General features: G+C 43.0%; 1 protein-coding gene across 2 annotated transcripts in view; it reads right to left on the bottom strand.

The window, feature by feature from the left end:
- The window catches only part of LOC124594754 (DNA-directed RNA polymerase III subunit RPC5), a 114,827-nt gene that overhangs the window by 60,253 nt on the left and 37,641 nt on the right, over positions 1–16,933 (bottom strand). The window contains exons 1-3 of one of the 2 annotated variants that reach the window (XM_047133139.1): positions 9,137–9,270; positions 3,349–3,542; positions 3,085–3,260 (exon numbers count right to left, since the gene is read on the bottom strand). In XM_047133139.1, the coding sequence (XP_046989095.1) occupies positions 3,085–3,260; positions 3,349–3,542; positions 9,137–9,171 (405 nt within the window). In that variant the 5' untranslated portion in view covers positions 9,172–9,270. Of the gene's footprint in view, positions 1–3,084; positions 3,261–3,348; positions 3,543–9,136; positions 9,271–16,933 lie in introns of those variants that run through there. The other variant, XM_047133138.1, reaches the window with a different exon arrangement.

The following is a 16,933-nucleotide window of genomic DNA, read 5'->3' as shown; positions in this document are numbered from 1 at the left end:
GGCTCTGCATGAGGCAGAACATATGTAACTGTATGAATGTTTAGTAGATTCTGACATTTATCTTGGAACCAGTTGGCTTGCTGAAGTTTGTACAGAATAGTTGTTACTTTGGAATGAGAGTCGAAAAGCTGCACGCACAATGTTTAAGTCAACTGGAAGAGATGTGTGAGTCGTGCAACCCAACACCGCACTGTCTCTTGTTATCCAAGAAAGCATTAGAATTCAACAATGCGAGAGAAGGAAAGTTGCTACTCACCATATTACGGAGATGCTGGGTGGCGATAGGCACAATAAAAAGATTAACACCATCATAGCTTTCGGCCATTAAGGCCTTTGTCAGTAGTACACACACACACACACACACACACACACACACACACACACACACACAAGCACAACCACAACTTGCACACACGTCTGCAGTCTCAGAGAGCTGAAACTACACTGCGAGTAGCAACACCAGCGCATGATGGGAGTGGTGACTGGGTGGGGGTAAGGAGGAGGCTGGAGCAGGTAGAGGGAGGGATAGTATGGTGTGAGTGGCGGACAGTCAAGTGTTGCAGTTTAGACGGAGGGCAGGAGAGAAGATGCGGAGGGGGGAGGGGGTAAATAGCGGAAAGGAGAGAAATAAAAGAAATTAAAAGACTGGGTATGGCAGTGAAATGACAGCTGTGTAGTGCTGGAATGGGAACAGGGAAGGGGCTGGATGGGTGAGGACAGTGACTAACGAAGGTTGAGGCCAGGAGGGTTACGAGAACGTAGGATGTATTGCAGGTAAAGTTCCCACCTGCGCAATTCAGAAAAACTGGTGTTGGTTGGAAGCATCCATATGGCACAGGCTGTGAAGCAGTCATTGAAGCAGTCATTGAGATGAGGGGTATCATGCTTGGCAGTGTGTTCAGCTACAGGGTGGTCCTCTTGTTTTTTGGTCACAGTTTGTCAGTGGCCATTCATGCTTACAGACAGCTTGTTGGATGTCATGCCTACATAGAATGCAGCACAGGGGTTGCAGCTTAGCTTGTAAATCACATGACTGGTTTCCCAGGTAGCCCAGCCTTTGATGGGATAGTTGATGTTAGTGACTGGACTGGAGTAGGTGGTGGTAGGAGAATGTATGGGACAGGTCTTGCATCTACGTCTATAGCAGGGGTATGAGCCATGAGGTAAGGGATTGGGAGCAGGGGTTGTGTAAGGATGGACGAGTATATTGCGCAGGTTCGGTGGACGGCGGAATACCACGGTAGGAGGGGTGGGAGGGATAGTGGGTAGCACATTTCTCATTTCAGGGTACGACGAGAGGTCGTGGAGAATGTAATTCAGTTGCTCCAGTCCCGGATGGTACTGAGTTACGAGGGGAATGCTCCTCTGTGGCCGGACTGTGTGACTTTAGGAGATGGTGGGAGACTGGAAAGATAAGGCACGGGAGATTTGTTTTTGTACAAGGATGGGAGGATAATTACAGTCAGTGAAGGCTTCAGTGAAACCTCAGTATATTTAGAGAGGGACTGCTCGTCACTGCAGATGCGACGACCATAGGTGGCTAGGCTGTAAGGAAGGGACTTCTTGGTATGAAATGGGTGGCAGCTGTTGAAATGGAGGTATTGCTGGTGGTTAGAAGGTTTGATATGGATGGAGGTACTGATGCATCCATCTCTGAGGTGGAGGTTAACATCTAGGAAGATGGCTTGTTGGGTTGAGAAGGACCAGGTGAAGCAAATGGGGGAGAAGTTGTTGAGGTTCTGGAGGAATGTGAATAAGGTGTCCTCACCTCCAATCCAGATAGCAAAGATGTCATCAATGAATATGTACCAGGTGAGGGGTTTAGGATTCTGGGTTTTTAGGAAAGATTCCTCTAGATGGCCCATGAATAGGTTACCATAGGATGGCGCCATGTGGGTGCCCATAGCCATACTGCGGATTTGTTTGTAGGTAATGTATTCAAAGGAGAAGTAATTGTGGGTGAGAATATAGTTGGTCATGGAGACTAGGAAGGAGGTTGTTGGCTTGGAATCCATAGGGCATCTGGAAAGGTAGTGTTCGATAGCAGTAAGGCCATGGGCATTAGGAATGTTAGTGTACAGAGAGGTGGCATCAATAGTGACGAGCAGGGCACCGTGTGGTAAAGGGAAAGGATCTGTGGAGAGTTGGTTGAGGAAATGGTTGGCATCTTTTATGTAGGAGGATAGGTTCCTGGTAATAGGTTGAAGGTGTTGGTCTAAGAGCAGAGATTCTCTCAGTGGGGGCACAGTAACCGGCCACAATGGAACATTAGAATTTATAGAAGAGCTTTTGATGAAAGTGCTGTGTCTGATATGATTATTTCTTAATTATTTAATACTTCTTTTCTACTAGCCAACTAACAAATAAACAGTGAAATGAAGGCACACACTGACAACAAAACAAACCTCTACTTGCTCTACCCCAAACTGTTTAAAGACACAATTTATTTTAATCATCTTTCCAGAATGAATCTTTAACTCTGCTGCTGAGGAAGTGGTGTTATGAAATTTCCTGCAAGATTAAAGCTGTGATCCAGACAGAGAATTAAACCCAGAACCTCACCTTTTGCGGCAGTACTCCTACTGACTGAGCAATCAAGGCGTGATTCATGATCTGCCCTTACAGGCTCATTTCTGCCAGTACCTCTCTTCTAGTTTCCAAAATTTTCAGAAGTTCTCCTGCATATCTTACAAGACTAGCATATCTGGAAGAATGGACAATATGGAGAAATGGCTTAGCCACAGCCTAGGGGATTGTTTCCGGAATTAACATTTCCCTCTGCAGTAGAGTATGCACTGTTATGAAAATTCCTGGTGGATTAACTGTGAGCTGAATTGGGGCTTGAAACCAGAACCTTGCCTTTTGTGGCAATGCTCTTCCCAAATGAGTTATTCAGGCACTCTCAACACATCTTCATGGCCTTACTTCCATACTTTGTCCTAAATATGCAAAAGATGCTTTTTACCCACATTATGTTCATGTACTCATCCATTGTTAACTCTATGTTCTCATCCCTTCCCTCCACAACCTTCAAATCACCATCTAAGAAGAATTTAATAGTAAATTTTCTAAATACTTACATACCTCTGCTTTTTCTGAGAATCTCCCAAAGTACTGCGTGTAATACCATGGTTCTTCTGCACTTTTTTTGCTTAAGTAGCCAAATGATCGCTCTCTTAATCGTTTCAATCTGTCATTCTCCTGACGTGCAAATTTCACTGTAACTTGTTCTGCTTCTTCTTCTTCATCTTCATTTTCTCCTAGTGCAACAACCATAGAAAAATCAACAGAGTAATGAGGAGTTCTTGTACAAGCAGCTATACAATTTTTATTGTGTATATTACATACCATCTCCTTTTTCCTTCGATTCGTCTTTTGCTCGTTTATCAGACTTATCAAGGTAGCCAAATGAAGGTCTCAGGTGTACAATTCCTTGAAGTGGAGTTGCATGCAACTCCTTGTCATTCACAACTGCAATTGCATACTGAGAGCATCCTACTACAGCTCTTGTTGACTGCAATACTTGCTTGTCCATCATTGTACTGTTTGGAACAAGAAAAAAATAAAATGTGCTTAAGGAATGCAATCTCTTCAGAAAATTTTGCAAGAACTTAAACTAATGAAGTTCAGGAATAGTATCTTAATGACAGCCCCAATTTATAACAATACAGTCTTCTCTACAGACCTCTCACCTATTGGTACGATCAATTTATAACAATACAGTCTTCTCTACAGACCTCTCACCTGTTGGTAAGCTACATTTCCTCACAAAAATATTCCCACTGATTAAATAAAATAAATGTCTTTAATTATTTTATTTCTTCAACTTCTATCAATTTTCCATACATGCTTGAAAAAGTAACACTTCTTGTGATTGAACAGTACTTCTAATAACTTATTTTATAGATAGTACCACAATCGTCGAACGAAAATAAAAACCGTGTTAGGAAAATTAAAACCGTGTTAAGTATCACAACGATTTATTTCCATTTTATTGCTAAAATATCGGCCATAAGCCTATGCCAGTAAGGTAAAAACAGGGTTATGTGATATTAAATCTGAAAATGGTTTGAACTTTGGCCACAAGAACGTGCCTGGCTCTAAGTGGCACCTGCTATGTATCAAAATCGGTCTATGTGCCACGCAGCATGTGACTGGTTTTGCTGTTGGTTGGATGTGCTTTTTTTTTGTATGTGTTCAGTGGTTTAAGTGTAATGTGGAGCTTTACTAACAGATGCATTAAAAAAAAATGTTGCAAAAGGGGAGAAATAGTGTTTCCTAATTTAAGAAGAAGTGGAGGTTGGAAGGGAAAAGTTATGAGGGAAGTAAGAAACAAACTGTTCCTCCAAAATAAACCCTGCCTAATGAGGTTGGCCTAGAGCACTAATGTTAATCTTACAGGCTATGCATATTCCAAGACAGTGAGAATAGGCCAAGAATTGTTTTAAGGCTTTAGATTTTTAGTTGTTAACTGCACAAAGTAGCAACAGTTGACATGACAAACAAGAAACTACACACCAACTGAGTTGAAATTCACCACAGGAATGCAATGCAATTCAGATAAATGATGAAACAAGATCACGAAGAATCAGCAGCTCCTATAAGTGATACCTATACATTTTCAGTTGACTTGCATCAAGTGTTTTCTATACCAACATTAACCCACTGCCAATTACAACATTAACCCACTGCCAATTACAACATTAACCCAATGCCAATTATAATACTTACACCAATTGTCTTGTTTGAATCCGAGTTTGCATTTGGCTGACAACAATAAGTGTCCCCCCCCTCTTCATGAGGTTTACAAGTGGCCAGGGAGGCAATGAAATTGCCAGTTGCATAATCAATGACATTTTTAAAAAACAGGAAAAATAGTCGTCTGGAGCAAAAACTGTGGTGGCCAAAAAAGAATAAGATGCTATTGTTTCTTTAGATATATTTCTAACAACTATACTGTGTTGTCCCAAGCCACTCCTACTTAAGCTGCGATCACGACTTTGGTCTTAAAGAAAAATGGAAAAGAGCTGAGAAATGTGACGTTGCCTTGAGTGTTATCATGACTTCTCCCTACTGCCTGCAGAAAAATACCATTCCTAACAAATTTTATGGATGCCTTAACATAACAACTTCAGAAATTTTGGGGTTGTTTTGGCCAAAGACACCAAGGAAAAGCTATGAACTGTGTACACACAAACAACTTCCAGTGATGTTGAATAGAGGTGAAAACATCAGTGTTTCAAAATTGAACCTACAAAAAAAGAAAACCACCTTTGAGCATCCACTGCTGGGAATGGCATCAAGGTATCGAGGTTGAAGCCTGAGAAAAGGAAGGTCTGAAGAAAAAAAGGTTCTATACATAAACGCACAAAGAAAACCATTCTACACTGAACTAACACTGTAACCTTTGTTAGAACAATAATTTTTACATGTTAAAACTTTTAATAACCAATTAATATTTTATACAGCCTAAAGAAAAGTACTGTACTCTACATGTTTTTCCAAATTAATTATTTAAATAACAAAGTTTTCAAGAACACACTACTTTTTAGTTAAGGCCTACAATTTAAAAATTAAGTACTTTTTTTGTTTTTTGTTTTATGAATAAAATTTATAAAAGAACTATTTTCTCCTTCCTTTACCAAAATATTATCCAATCCACAACCTGATGTTTGCTTATTCTGCACATGTAAATTTTACCTCTTATTAAGTGATACTATAGGGCTCTTAGCCCAGCCTTAAGGGCACAGGAGTCAGCGCATACATCTATTTATTAAATGTTCTACAAGATGTACAACTTTGCTTCCGCCATTTTTTCCCCAACATTTGAGGCTTTTATTGAACAAATTGGTTACACATGTATCAGTCAAAGTATTTTCCATCATTGGCCACTACTTTCTCCTACCTTTCGGCAGTGTCGAATCCCGCATCGAAAAAATAATTCATCTTTTGAAGCAATCCACAAATCAATCCAATTTGTGACTTCTTCACAAGATCGGAAGTGTTGGTCAGTCAGGCCATGCGCCACTGACCTAAACAGGTGATAGTCAGAGGAACCTATGTCTGGAGAATACGGTGGGTGGGGTAGGACTTTCCAGTTTAACATTTCCAAGTACATTTTGACCTCTTTTGCAACGTCGGGTCGAATGTTGTGCTGCAAAATCACTTTATCATGTCTCTCGCTGTACTGCGGCTGTTTGTCTTCTAATGCTCTGCTCAAACACATTAATTGCATTCGATAATGAGCACCTGTGATTGTTTCTCTTGGTTTTAGCACCTCATAGTACACAACGCCAAGCTAGTCCCATCAAAAGCAGAGCATTATCTTGGAGCCATGAATATTCAGTTTGGCTGTCGATGTGGAAGCATGGCTGGGATATACTCATGATTTTTTGCTTTTAAGGTTATCATAATGAACCCATTTTTTGTCTCTGGTCACAATGGGATGCAGAAACCTCTTCTGTTTTTGCCTCTGAAGCAACTGCTCACAAACACACAAACGCCATTCAATGTCTCTCGGTTTCAGCTCACACGGGACCCAAGTTCCTTCTTGCTGAATCATGCCCATAGCCTTGAGACATTTTGAAATGGCTTGCTGTGTCACTTCCACTAACCATGCCAATTCTTCTCGAGTTTGATGTGTCTTCACTCAGCAATGTCACCAATTCTGCATCTTCGAAAACATTCTCTCTTCCACCATTACGCCGGTCTATGATGTTAAAATCACTGTTCCTGAAGCTTTGAAAACATTCACGAATGTTCTTTCACTAACAAGATCCTTACCGTACGTACTTGAGAGCATTCAATGAGACTCAGCCGCTGTTTTCTTCAAATTGAAACAAAACAGTAACACGTCCCGCAAATGATGAGAATTAGGCTCGTAAACTGATATTTTCAATCAAGAACAACTTTATGATGTAGACACAAATTGACTAATGTTCGAATGAGGTTATGTTGACTGAGATCCAAACTAACTGCCTGACATCTGCGATCTGTTTCTTTCGAATGCTACTCACTGTTGTCGCCACTTATCGGTAAATGGCGGAAGCAAAGTTGTACACCTTGTAAAAAAAGATGTAATTACACAAATAATAAGAAACTGTCATAAAGACAATGTTTTCTCTGTTTTTCTTAGAACTTACATTTTAGCTCAGTTTTTATTTTTAGTTTGTGTGTGAGAAACTCTTGATTATCTTAAATTTCTAAGTTGCACATTTCAAATCTTCAGAAAGCCCAAATCTGTCAAATTGTGATGCATACTTCGTGGCTCTGCTGCTAAATGCCAGACTGCAGATCAGGTCTGAAGGGTTTGATTACCAGGTGCTCCTAGGATTTTTATCTGGTACTTATCACTTCTTTCATGTCTGAAAATGCTTGTCAGTGTGAAAAATACTGAGCTGCACTGCAGTTTGGAATCCACCTCAAACTGTTGGTTTCCCTTTAACTGGCTGGGCAAGTCAGCTCAAAGTCAGAAGAAGACCATGTCACACCACCTCCAATACGAACAAGTATACTAAATCACTATAGTGTACAAACTGACTTTTGGATTGACGACATCTTTACCTTTTACACTAGCATAACTTCAGCTGATCATAATCTATTCCTGTGATTGTATTTTATCAATCATAAGATACTGATTTATACTAAGGCTGCTGAATCTTTGCACTTGATGTATATGTTTCAGGTTGGCAGCATAACAGTTTAGCAAGTGAAGAATGACAAGTGTTATGCACCGGGTGTGTGGTACAAACCAATCCCAGCGCAGTGATAGCTTCTGGCTGTGACGTCAAAGCTTCCACGTAGCCAGCGCTGTTTTGTGTGTACATAAACAACATGTGTTGTGGTTGGTTTCTACCATCTGCTTGCATTATTCTGTGCTTTAGAAAATTCTGATATTTGAAAATGCCATAAAAAGAGATGATTTGTCTAGTAACAATCCTTTGCATTGAGGCATGTCGCTAAATAGTTAACAATGGAGAAATCCTGAGTTTTATGAGCAGGAGAAAAAATACGTAAGTATTACATTGTAATTCTTTCATACCTCATTTTTGTGTCTCATATCTACTGTTGGCAGTTCCATATGAATAATAAAAATAATAATAATAATAATATAATAATAATAATAATAATAATCACCATCATCATCATGCCAGCTCTATTAAGAGCCATAATCAACTACCTTTCTCTTCTAAAAATAACACAATTGTAACCCAATTTCAGAGCTCATACAGACTTTATTTGGTACATGTTCCCACTGCTTTGAGTTACTCTAAAATATAATTACCAAAATTAAAGATCTGGTGCTAACTTCCACATCTTGTTCACATCTACAGGGGTTTTTCTTAACTTGGGACAACAAAATATTTCAAAAAATGCATATCATAAAAAATATATGTCCCAGATGAAAAGTTAATATTTTCAAGGGGGACATCTGTGCTAAAACTGCCCACCACTTAACCTGTCCACACCCCTCCCATGCGAGAGGGGGTCAACTTTTTATTTTCGAATGGGAACCCCTAATCTTTACTGCAGATATGGATTCTACACAAAAAAAAAAAACCACCTAAGGTTTACAAAAAATATTTTATTTTCCATTCTTGGTAGATGGCAATGTAATCAACAAAATTAAATTTTTCCTTTTTTTTTTTGAATTACGAACTATAGTGACTCACATCTGAAATCCGGGCATGCAGCTTTAAGGTGTGCCACAGAAATCCTCACATGCTAGAACCATCAGAGGCCATCACACAATGATGCATGTGCAGCCTCTCCTCTGTGCACTCTACTGGCCGACCAACAGCTTACAGAGTCGGGCTTGGTCAGCCTTGCCCCCAATTACATGTTGATATTCTGACTAGGAATATCAGACTACTAGTGTATCCATTCCGTGGCAAGTGTCTTCTTGTACAAGTTATTTTCTAGATATAATAAACAGTTGTGTCCTTTAGACTGTGTGTTCAGGTGGTTACAGAGTACCCTGGTGATGAGTAGGATCATGTTTTCAGTGTTTTTCATTGTGTGGTTGCTTTATGCATTTGTTGTGACATGAAGTCTCTGCTTCAAACACTTGTGCAAAAACAGGACAATCTCATCATGGTCATGCAAAAGGCTTTGTGGTTTTGCTGTCTAAACCTACATCTCCGGCTCTCTTTCCTCCTCAGCTTCAGCCATCTGATGAGGCAGCAGGAGCTTGGGAAGCTTATGAACACCATCTATGGCAACATTTCCATGCCTTCCATGTTATGGAGGTGGAGGTGTGTCATGCACTGTTTTTGTCCATGCTGCAGCAGCTGGTTGCATTGCAGGGACCTTCCTGCAACAACAGAACAATCTCATCATGGTCATGCAACAGGCTTTGCTGTGTTGCTCTCTAAACCGTCATATCTGGCTATCTTTCCTCCTCACCTCCAGCTGCCTGACAGTTTATGTTTGTTGCTGTCCTTGTATTATCAGCACTGCACACGCGTCATGGCAGATAGGGTTGAATTCTGCAAATGCAAGAAGCAGCCCCATCAGTCTCATCATATCTAGGCTGCGACCCTCCACGGCACTAGTTGCAAGTGCCATTTTGTCATTGCCAAGTAAAAAGAACCATACGTACATGTCATGGCTCATGACTATCATCATCCGCCCTGCCTCAATGCCCCCACTATGGAAGTCCAGCAATGCGCCCTCCAATTAGAGAACCCTCCCTCGAAGAGATTTTATCAATTGCCCAATTATATGAGAAACTGGAAGCCTGGTGCGATGTCGTGGCAGTACAGGGTGGCCGGCTGCATCCAGGGATGACGACGACAGAGCGGTCCAAGATGGCTGACCCAGTGGCTTCCACACAGTGCGTATACAGTGTCCCAGCTACAGCTTCGTGTTGCCATCCTGTGCATCTTGTTGCTTCCAGCATGACAGATCGTAGCATTCCCAGTGTTTAGCAATCTGTCATAAGTGTCAAGAAAAGGCAACATTGCCGTAGTCTTCCACTCAACTGCACAGAACGCAGCATCAGAGAACGCTGATATGACTATCCAGGAAGTGTCATCGTCAGGACCTGTTCCAGACCAGGATTCTAACAAGGTTGTCACTGAGGTTTTAGTTCTGTCACAACAACTGCACCTGTGCCTGCAACTAGTGCAGCAGTTTCATCAATTCTGAGCGGTAGGTCTACACTGCAATCTGCAGAAGTCCAAATTTTTCCAATCATGTCTTGAGTATCTGGGCCACACCATCTCACAGCAGTGGTAACCCATGAAGAATCTTGTCACTGACTGACCTGGCACATCCCTTGTTGTTGCCAAAACTACAGACTTTTCTGGTGAAACTGCGTATTAGCACCGGTTCATTCCAGGGTATCCACCACTGCACAACCTCTCTACCTCCTTCTCCACAAGAGAGGTTCCTTTGTCTGATCTCGGTCATGAGGCCAGGCCTTCACCACACTAAAGAAATGCCTCAGATTGGCACCATATCTAGCTACTTTTGAGCCTGACAAACCACTGGTTTTGAATATAGATACCCCGCAGTACGGCATGGGGGCAGCTCTCGCCCATCAGAATGCAGACGACTCAATCTGCCAATGGGGTTTGCATACAAAATTCTCAGTGCAGCAGAGGTCCACTACTATCAGATCAAGGAGGAGGCTCTGCCAATTGTGTATGTGGTCACAAAATTTCACATTCTCTTGTATGGCAACAAATTCCAAATAATTTCAAAGGACAAGCCATTAGTTCAGTGTTTTAGTCTGTCAGCCCAGGTCCCTGATGAAGCTGCCTACAGGTTGCAGATGAAGCTGCCTACAGGTTGCAGCGGTGGACCTTGGCCCTGAGCACTATGGGACCCAACTGCTGAGGTCATAGGTCCCCTAGAACTTAGAACTACTTAAACCTAACTAACCTAAGGACATCACACACATCCATGCCCGAGGCAGGATTCGAACCTGCGACCGTAGCGGTCGCGCGGTTCCAGACTGTAGCGCCAGAACCGCTCGGCCACCAGCGGCCGGCGCGGTGGACCTTGCTCCTCTCCAAATATAACAGATATTCATTTTTGTCTTATTGGGTGCCACGCCAGCACAGACAACTTATCCCACCTACCTGTTGGCCCAGACCCTGAGTTTCACTGAGAAGGGCTCTTGTGTTTTTCTTTGGATATCTCGTCCCACCCAGCAGTAGGTGGGTTTCCAATCACTAATACCCAAGTCAGCTCGGCAACAGCATCAGACTCTGTCCTCAAGAAAACAATCCTCCATGTCCACGAGGGTTGGTCTTCTTGTCCTCTGGGCCAAACTTCCGATCCGCTTTATAACTACTTAATCTTGCACCATCATCACCCGATCTTACAGCTATTACATAGGGGTCACTGTGTATTTCCTGCTCCAAAGCCTTCGCTCGTAGACATGTGTACTGGCCCAACATTTGGAGCATTTGGTTGCTCCAAGTCCCTGGTGTGCTAGTTAACAGGCGATTCCCAAAGCTTTGCCCTCCTAGTGGCCACCGGCAACCTAGTCCTGGAAACTCATCCTTGTGGATTTAGCGGGTCCATTCCTGAATATGTTTTCTGAATTCATATGCAATTTCTACATGTGGTCTGGCCCTCATCGATGACTGCAAGTCACTATTCAAGGCTCTCTCAACAATTTTTCCAGTAGAGGTGTCCCAGTTACTCTCATTTCTGACAGCAGACCTCAGTTCCCGTCTCAGGCATTTCACGATTTCTGTGTTGGCCAGGCATTTTCCATGTTTGTTCCCCTCCCTTTAACCCCCAATCTAATGTGGAAGCTGAGCACTGCACATTTATGACAGACGAGAAAAAATATCTGCAGGAATTCCACACTTTTTTCTCATGACCTTTCAGATAGCTCCTATAGGTTCCCGCAGCCCTGCCAAGCTTCTCTATTGGTGCCAGCCAAGCACGCTGCTCCACCTCCTCCATCTGATATCCCATCACCATCATGTTACACCGTACCAAGCTTTACCCCGAGGACGGCAGTCTGGGAGTGTGGTTTTGGTCAGCACCCCCACTGGTTTCCAGCAGTCATCATGCATCAGAACAGCCACTGCGTCTACGTCCTCTGGACTGGAGATCAGGTGATTCGGCACCATCAAAATCGGCTTTGAGTCCAGGTGACCATCCAACCCCCCCCCCCCCCCCCCCCTGCCCCGTCCCAGGTGCACTACCACCCAGTCAATGGGTGCTGCCCATCTGCCAATGTTCCAGCCTCCTCCACCACCACCTGTGTCAACACCTCCGTCCGATGAGCCTATGACTTTGCAGCCTCCAACAGAGCAGCACCAACTCCAGTCTCCCTCCAGCCAGAGGACACACCTTCACTGGTCTGACATCTGCACAGCTTCAGCCCACTGCAGAGGCACCGCCATCTTCCACACTCATCGTCAGGGATCCCGGCTCGAACTGCCCATCGCCAGTCTTGTTGTCTCATGCTCCTATGAGGGGCATATGAGGGGCACATGCTCCTATGAGGGGCATATGAGGGGCAGAAGAAAGGGGGGGGGGGGCTGTTTCGGGCCACTCCTCACATTGGAAAATTTTGCCCGTATTCTAAGTTCCCCATCAAGTGGGACTTGCTCTCCCATCTTACCTCTGAGGCCTCCAGAACATATACATCATTTCCACATCGCCGCCATCCACCCCTTGCCCAGGGAATCAGACACACTCAGTCCCCACCGCCATCCACCCCTTGCCCAGGGAATCAGACACACTCAGTCCCCAAAGGGGGAATGGGTGTAGTGATCCACATAGATTCCACAACTGAGATAAATGTGTGCAGTTGTAAGATGGGCCTCAGGAATTGGCAGACTCTAGAACCATCAGATGCTGCCACCCGTGGATGTGCGCGAAGCCTCTCCTCCACGCGTATTGCCAGCCGGATGACAATCTATAAGAGTTGGTCCTAGCCTGCCTAGCCCTCAGTTACATGTTTGACAGTTTAACTACTAGTATTAGGCTAGTAATGTAGCCACACTGAGGCAACTGTCTTCCTTTACAAGTTATTTCTAGATGTAATAACGCACTGTGTACCTTATTGTTTGTGTGATCTTGTGGTTAGAATTCTACTGTAGTTTACATTTTCGAGAAAAAGATAGACTTTTCTGTAGTAAACTTGTAAAAAGTTGATACCATTGTTAAAAAGTTAATTTAGTTTTGTAAATTCGACTTGACTGTAAAACTTTCGCATTTAAACATTTCAAAGTCTGGTAAATAATCTACTACGCCTCAGTCCCGCAGAAGTAGAAGCATCAGTCCTTTCCATAAGACTTTTTGCCCTCGGCCCAAATTCAATCATTCTGGACTCATTAAAAGTCCATCTCTCCTTCTCCTGGTCCCTACAGTGGAAACAGACTCAAACCAAAGCCAATGTTGAGCCTTGCCTGATTCAATTCACTCTTCCATCCAACTGTGATCCAGCCCTACCTGTCCCCAAACCACTCTGTTAACTTTCCAGAATTTCTTAACATCCAACCTAACCTCACCTCACCATCATTCTTCAAATCCCTGAACATGGAAGCTAAACTTACACCCACAAAAAGAACTGTATTCCACCACCTAAAAACTGGTCCTGACCCTATAACATAATCCACAGGGATTATCTACCTGAAGGACTCCACCAGCTCTCAGATTCGTCCACCTACAAATCCTGCCCCAGTGACCCCGTTCCAGAAATATAACAGGAGCCCCAGTCTATCCTCAAATCCTTATGCCCAACCGAGAACTTCTCCTCCTGCCTCCCCCCCCCCCCCTGCCCCCACCTTTACTACACCCCACACTCCAACTACCTTAAAATCCATAAACCAGCCACCCAGGACGCCCCATGGTGGCCAGTTACTATGCACCATTTAGAGAATCTCTCATTAACCAACACCTTCAGTCTATTATCCATAACCCACCCTCCTATACAAAAGGAACCAACCATTTCCTCTACCGACTCTCCACAGTTCCTGTTCCTTTACTACACAGAGTCCTGCTGATCACTACTGATGACACCTCCCACTACACTAACATCCCCAAAGCCCATGGCCTTGCTGTTACTGCACACCAACTTTTCCCAATGCCCAACTGACTCTAAACCTACAAAGCCGTTACTGGTCACCACGACCAACTATATCCTCACCCACATACAAACATATAAAAAAACATATCTGTGGTACAGCAACAGGCACCCACATGGCACCTCTGAATGCCAGCTTATTCATGGGCCATTTAAAGGAATCCATCCTAACCATCGAGAATCCTAAATCACTTACCTGGTTCAGATTCATTGATGACATTTCGTGATTTGGACTCAGGGTGAGGACAACCTACCCACATTCCTTCAGAACCTCAACACCTTCTCCCACATTCACTTCATATGTTCCTCCTCAAATCAACATGCTATTTTCCTTGATGTGGACCTCCACCTAAAAGATGGCTACATTAGTACCTCTGTCAACATGAAACCTACCGACAACTACCTCCACTTCGGCAGCTGCCACCCATTCCATACTAAGAAGTCCCTTCCATACAGCCTAAGGCCAGTATTACACTATCAAATTTCTTTGTCCAATATCTTTGTCAAAGATATTTGATGGTGTAATAGGGACTTTGTCAAATGTCGTCCAATATTTGATCAAATCTAGGGCCTCACTGTAGATTTGATCAAAGAAATTGCTTGTCTTCTGTTCACTGCAATGTGACACGTTACCACATGGAGCACTAGCATCGCTGCAGCGTTCTGTCGTCTGTAGTGTTTTTATAAACATTGCCGGTAAATACAATTAGTGTGTGCCGACAACTACAAAATTTATAGAGATGTATGAAGCTGATGAGGCGCTTTACAATGTGAGGCACCCTGAATACAATAATAGATTAAGAAGATTGGAGACCTGACTTGACCTGACCTAACCTAACCTAACATAACATAACATAACCCTCTCCTGTAGCAAGGAATCGGAGTGTTACAGTGAGCCTGTCTTCTGAAGATGTAGCAGTTCTTAAGTGAATATTGTGCTTTGTGATATGAGGGTACACTTCACTGAGCACATACAGAAATGTATGCTCATCCATTCTTAAGTAATTGATGTACGATTTGACGTCTGCCACTGTAAGCTCACATTACGTTTTGTTGAATGCTTTTATCGTGTCGTCGTAAAACCCATGGCTTCACCCAGATCCGTGCTGAGGAGATCCTCGTGGATGTGGAACATGTCAAATTTTTTTAAGTTGAATAGCAATACTAATAGTATGAATAAATACATCATTTGTTTCTATTAAAAATTTCGTCAATGGAGTTGAAGGAGTTGGCCGCTAGTAAGTCTTTCAGGCTTCTTTTAAACTGATCTTTATTTGTAACTAAATTTTTTATGTTTACTGGCAAATTATTGAGTTCCTGAGTAGTTGACCCCTTTTTGAACTAAAGTAAGTGCTTTTAAGTCCTTGTGCAGATCATTTTTGTTCCTGGTATTGTATGTATGAACTGGGGAAAGAGAGATATATTATTTAGGACAAATTTCATTAAGGAGTAAATATACTGAGAGACAGTAGTTAGTATACCCAGTTCTTTGAAGAGGTTTCTGCAGGACGTCCGTGAATTTACTCCACAAATAATACGTATTACACGCTTTTGGACTCTGAAAACTTTTGTTTGACTTCAAGATTTGCCTCAAAATATTATACCATATGACACTATGGAATGAAAGTAGGCAAAGTATGCAAGCTTTTTCACTTCCATGTTGCCTATGTCTGCTAACACTTGAATTGCAAATACAGATTTGTTAAGGCGTTTCTGCAGTTCTGTGGTGTGCTCCTCCCAACTGAATTTATCATCAAGTTGTAATCCCAGGAATTTAAGACTGTCAACCTTGTATGTATGGTTCCTTTTTTCCCCCCACTTCTTTTCCGCATGTGCACACAATGCAATTGCGGTACGTGCAACTGCTGCAGTTAATAACAAGTTGTTGTCAGCCATCTTGAACTTTGACGAAATATTTGATGACAGTGTAATACCCCTTCTAGCGCTACGTCAAAGATCTTTGTCAAATATATTTGATGGAATATTTGATCACATCTTTGATCAAATCTTTGACAAAGAAATTTGATAGTGTAATACCGGCCTAACCAACTGTGGACATCACATCTGTATTAACTAGCAGTCCCTCTCCAAGTATATGAAGGGGGTCTCATTGAGATCTTCACAGACAGAAATTATCCCCCCCACACTTGTATAGAAACAGGTCTCCCTGCTCTCTCTCTCTCTCTCTCTCTCTCTCTCTCTCTCTCTCTCTCTCTCTCTCTCTCCAAACACCCACCATCTCCCACATACCCACCAGCCACAAAGGACCACTCTCCTCATGATTCAGTATCATCCAGGATTGTAGCAACTGACACATTCTCCGTCAGGGGTCCACCTATGTTATGTCATCCCTAAAACGAGGAATATCCTACCCATTATCCTTCCTCCACCCCCCCCCCCCCCCCACACACACACCCCAGAAAGTGATATTCTGCCTCCCACTGCACCTACGCAATATCCTTGTCCATCCCAACTCCACCCTTGTTCCCAATCTAGTACCTCAGGGTTCACATAGCCACAATAGACCTAGGTGGGAGACCTGTTGCACACATTCTCCCACCACCACCTCTCCAGTCTGGTCACAGGCATCACCTATCCTGCCAAAGGCAGGTCTACCTGTGAAAGCAGTCACATGATCTACAAGTAAGCTACAACCACTGTGCTGCTTTACATGTGGAAATGAAAACAAACGAACTTTCTGTCCACATGAATGGTCACTGATAACCTGTGGCCGAGAGGCAGCTAGGCTACGCAGTTGCTAAACTTGCTTTCCAACACGCTTCACTTCAATGACCACTTCACAGCCTGAATCATCTAGATCCTTCCTACCAACACCAGCTTTCCTGAATTACACTGGTGGGAACTCTCCCTGCA

This window comes from Schistocerca americana, chromosome 2 (assembly GCF_021461395.2).
Source record: "Schistocerca americana isolate TAMUIC-IGC-003095 chromosome 2, iqSchAmer2.1, whole genome shotgun sequence".
Classification (NCBI taxonomy): Eukaryota; Metazoa; Arthropoda; class Insecta; order Orthoptera; family Acrididae; genus Schistocerca; species Schistocerca americana.
Note: the sequence above shows the minus strand (reverse complement) of the source record. Positions and strands in the feature narration are given on the sequence as shown.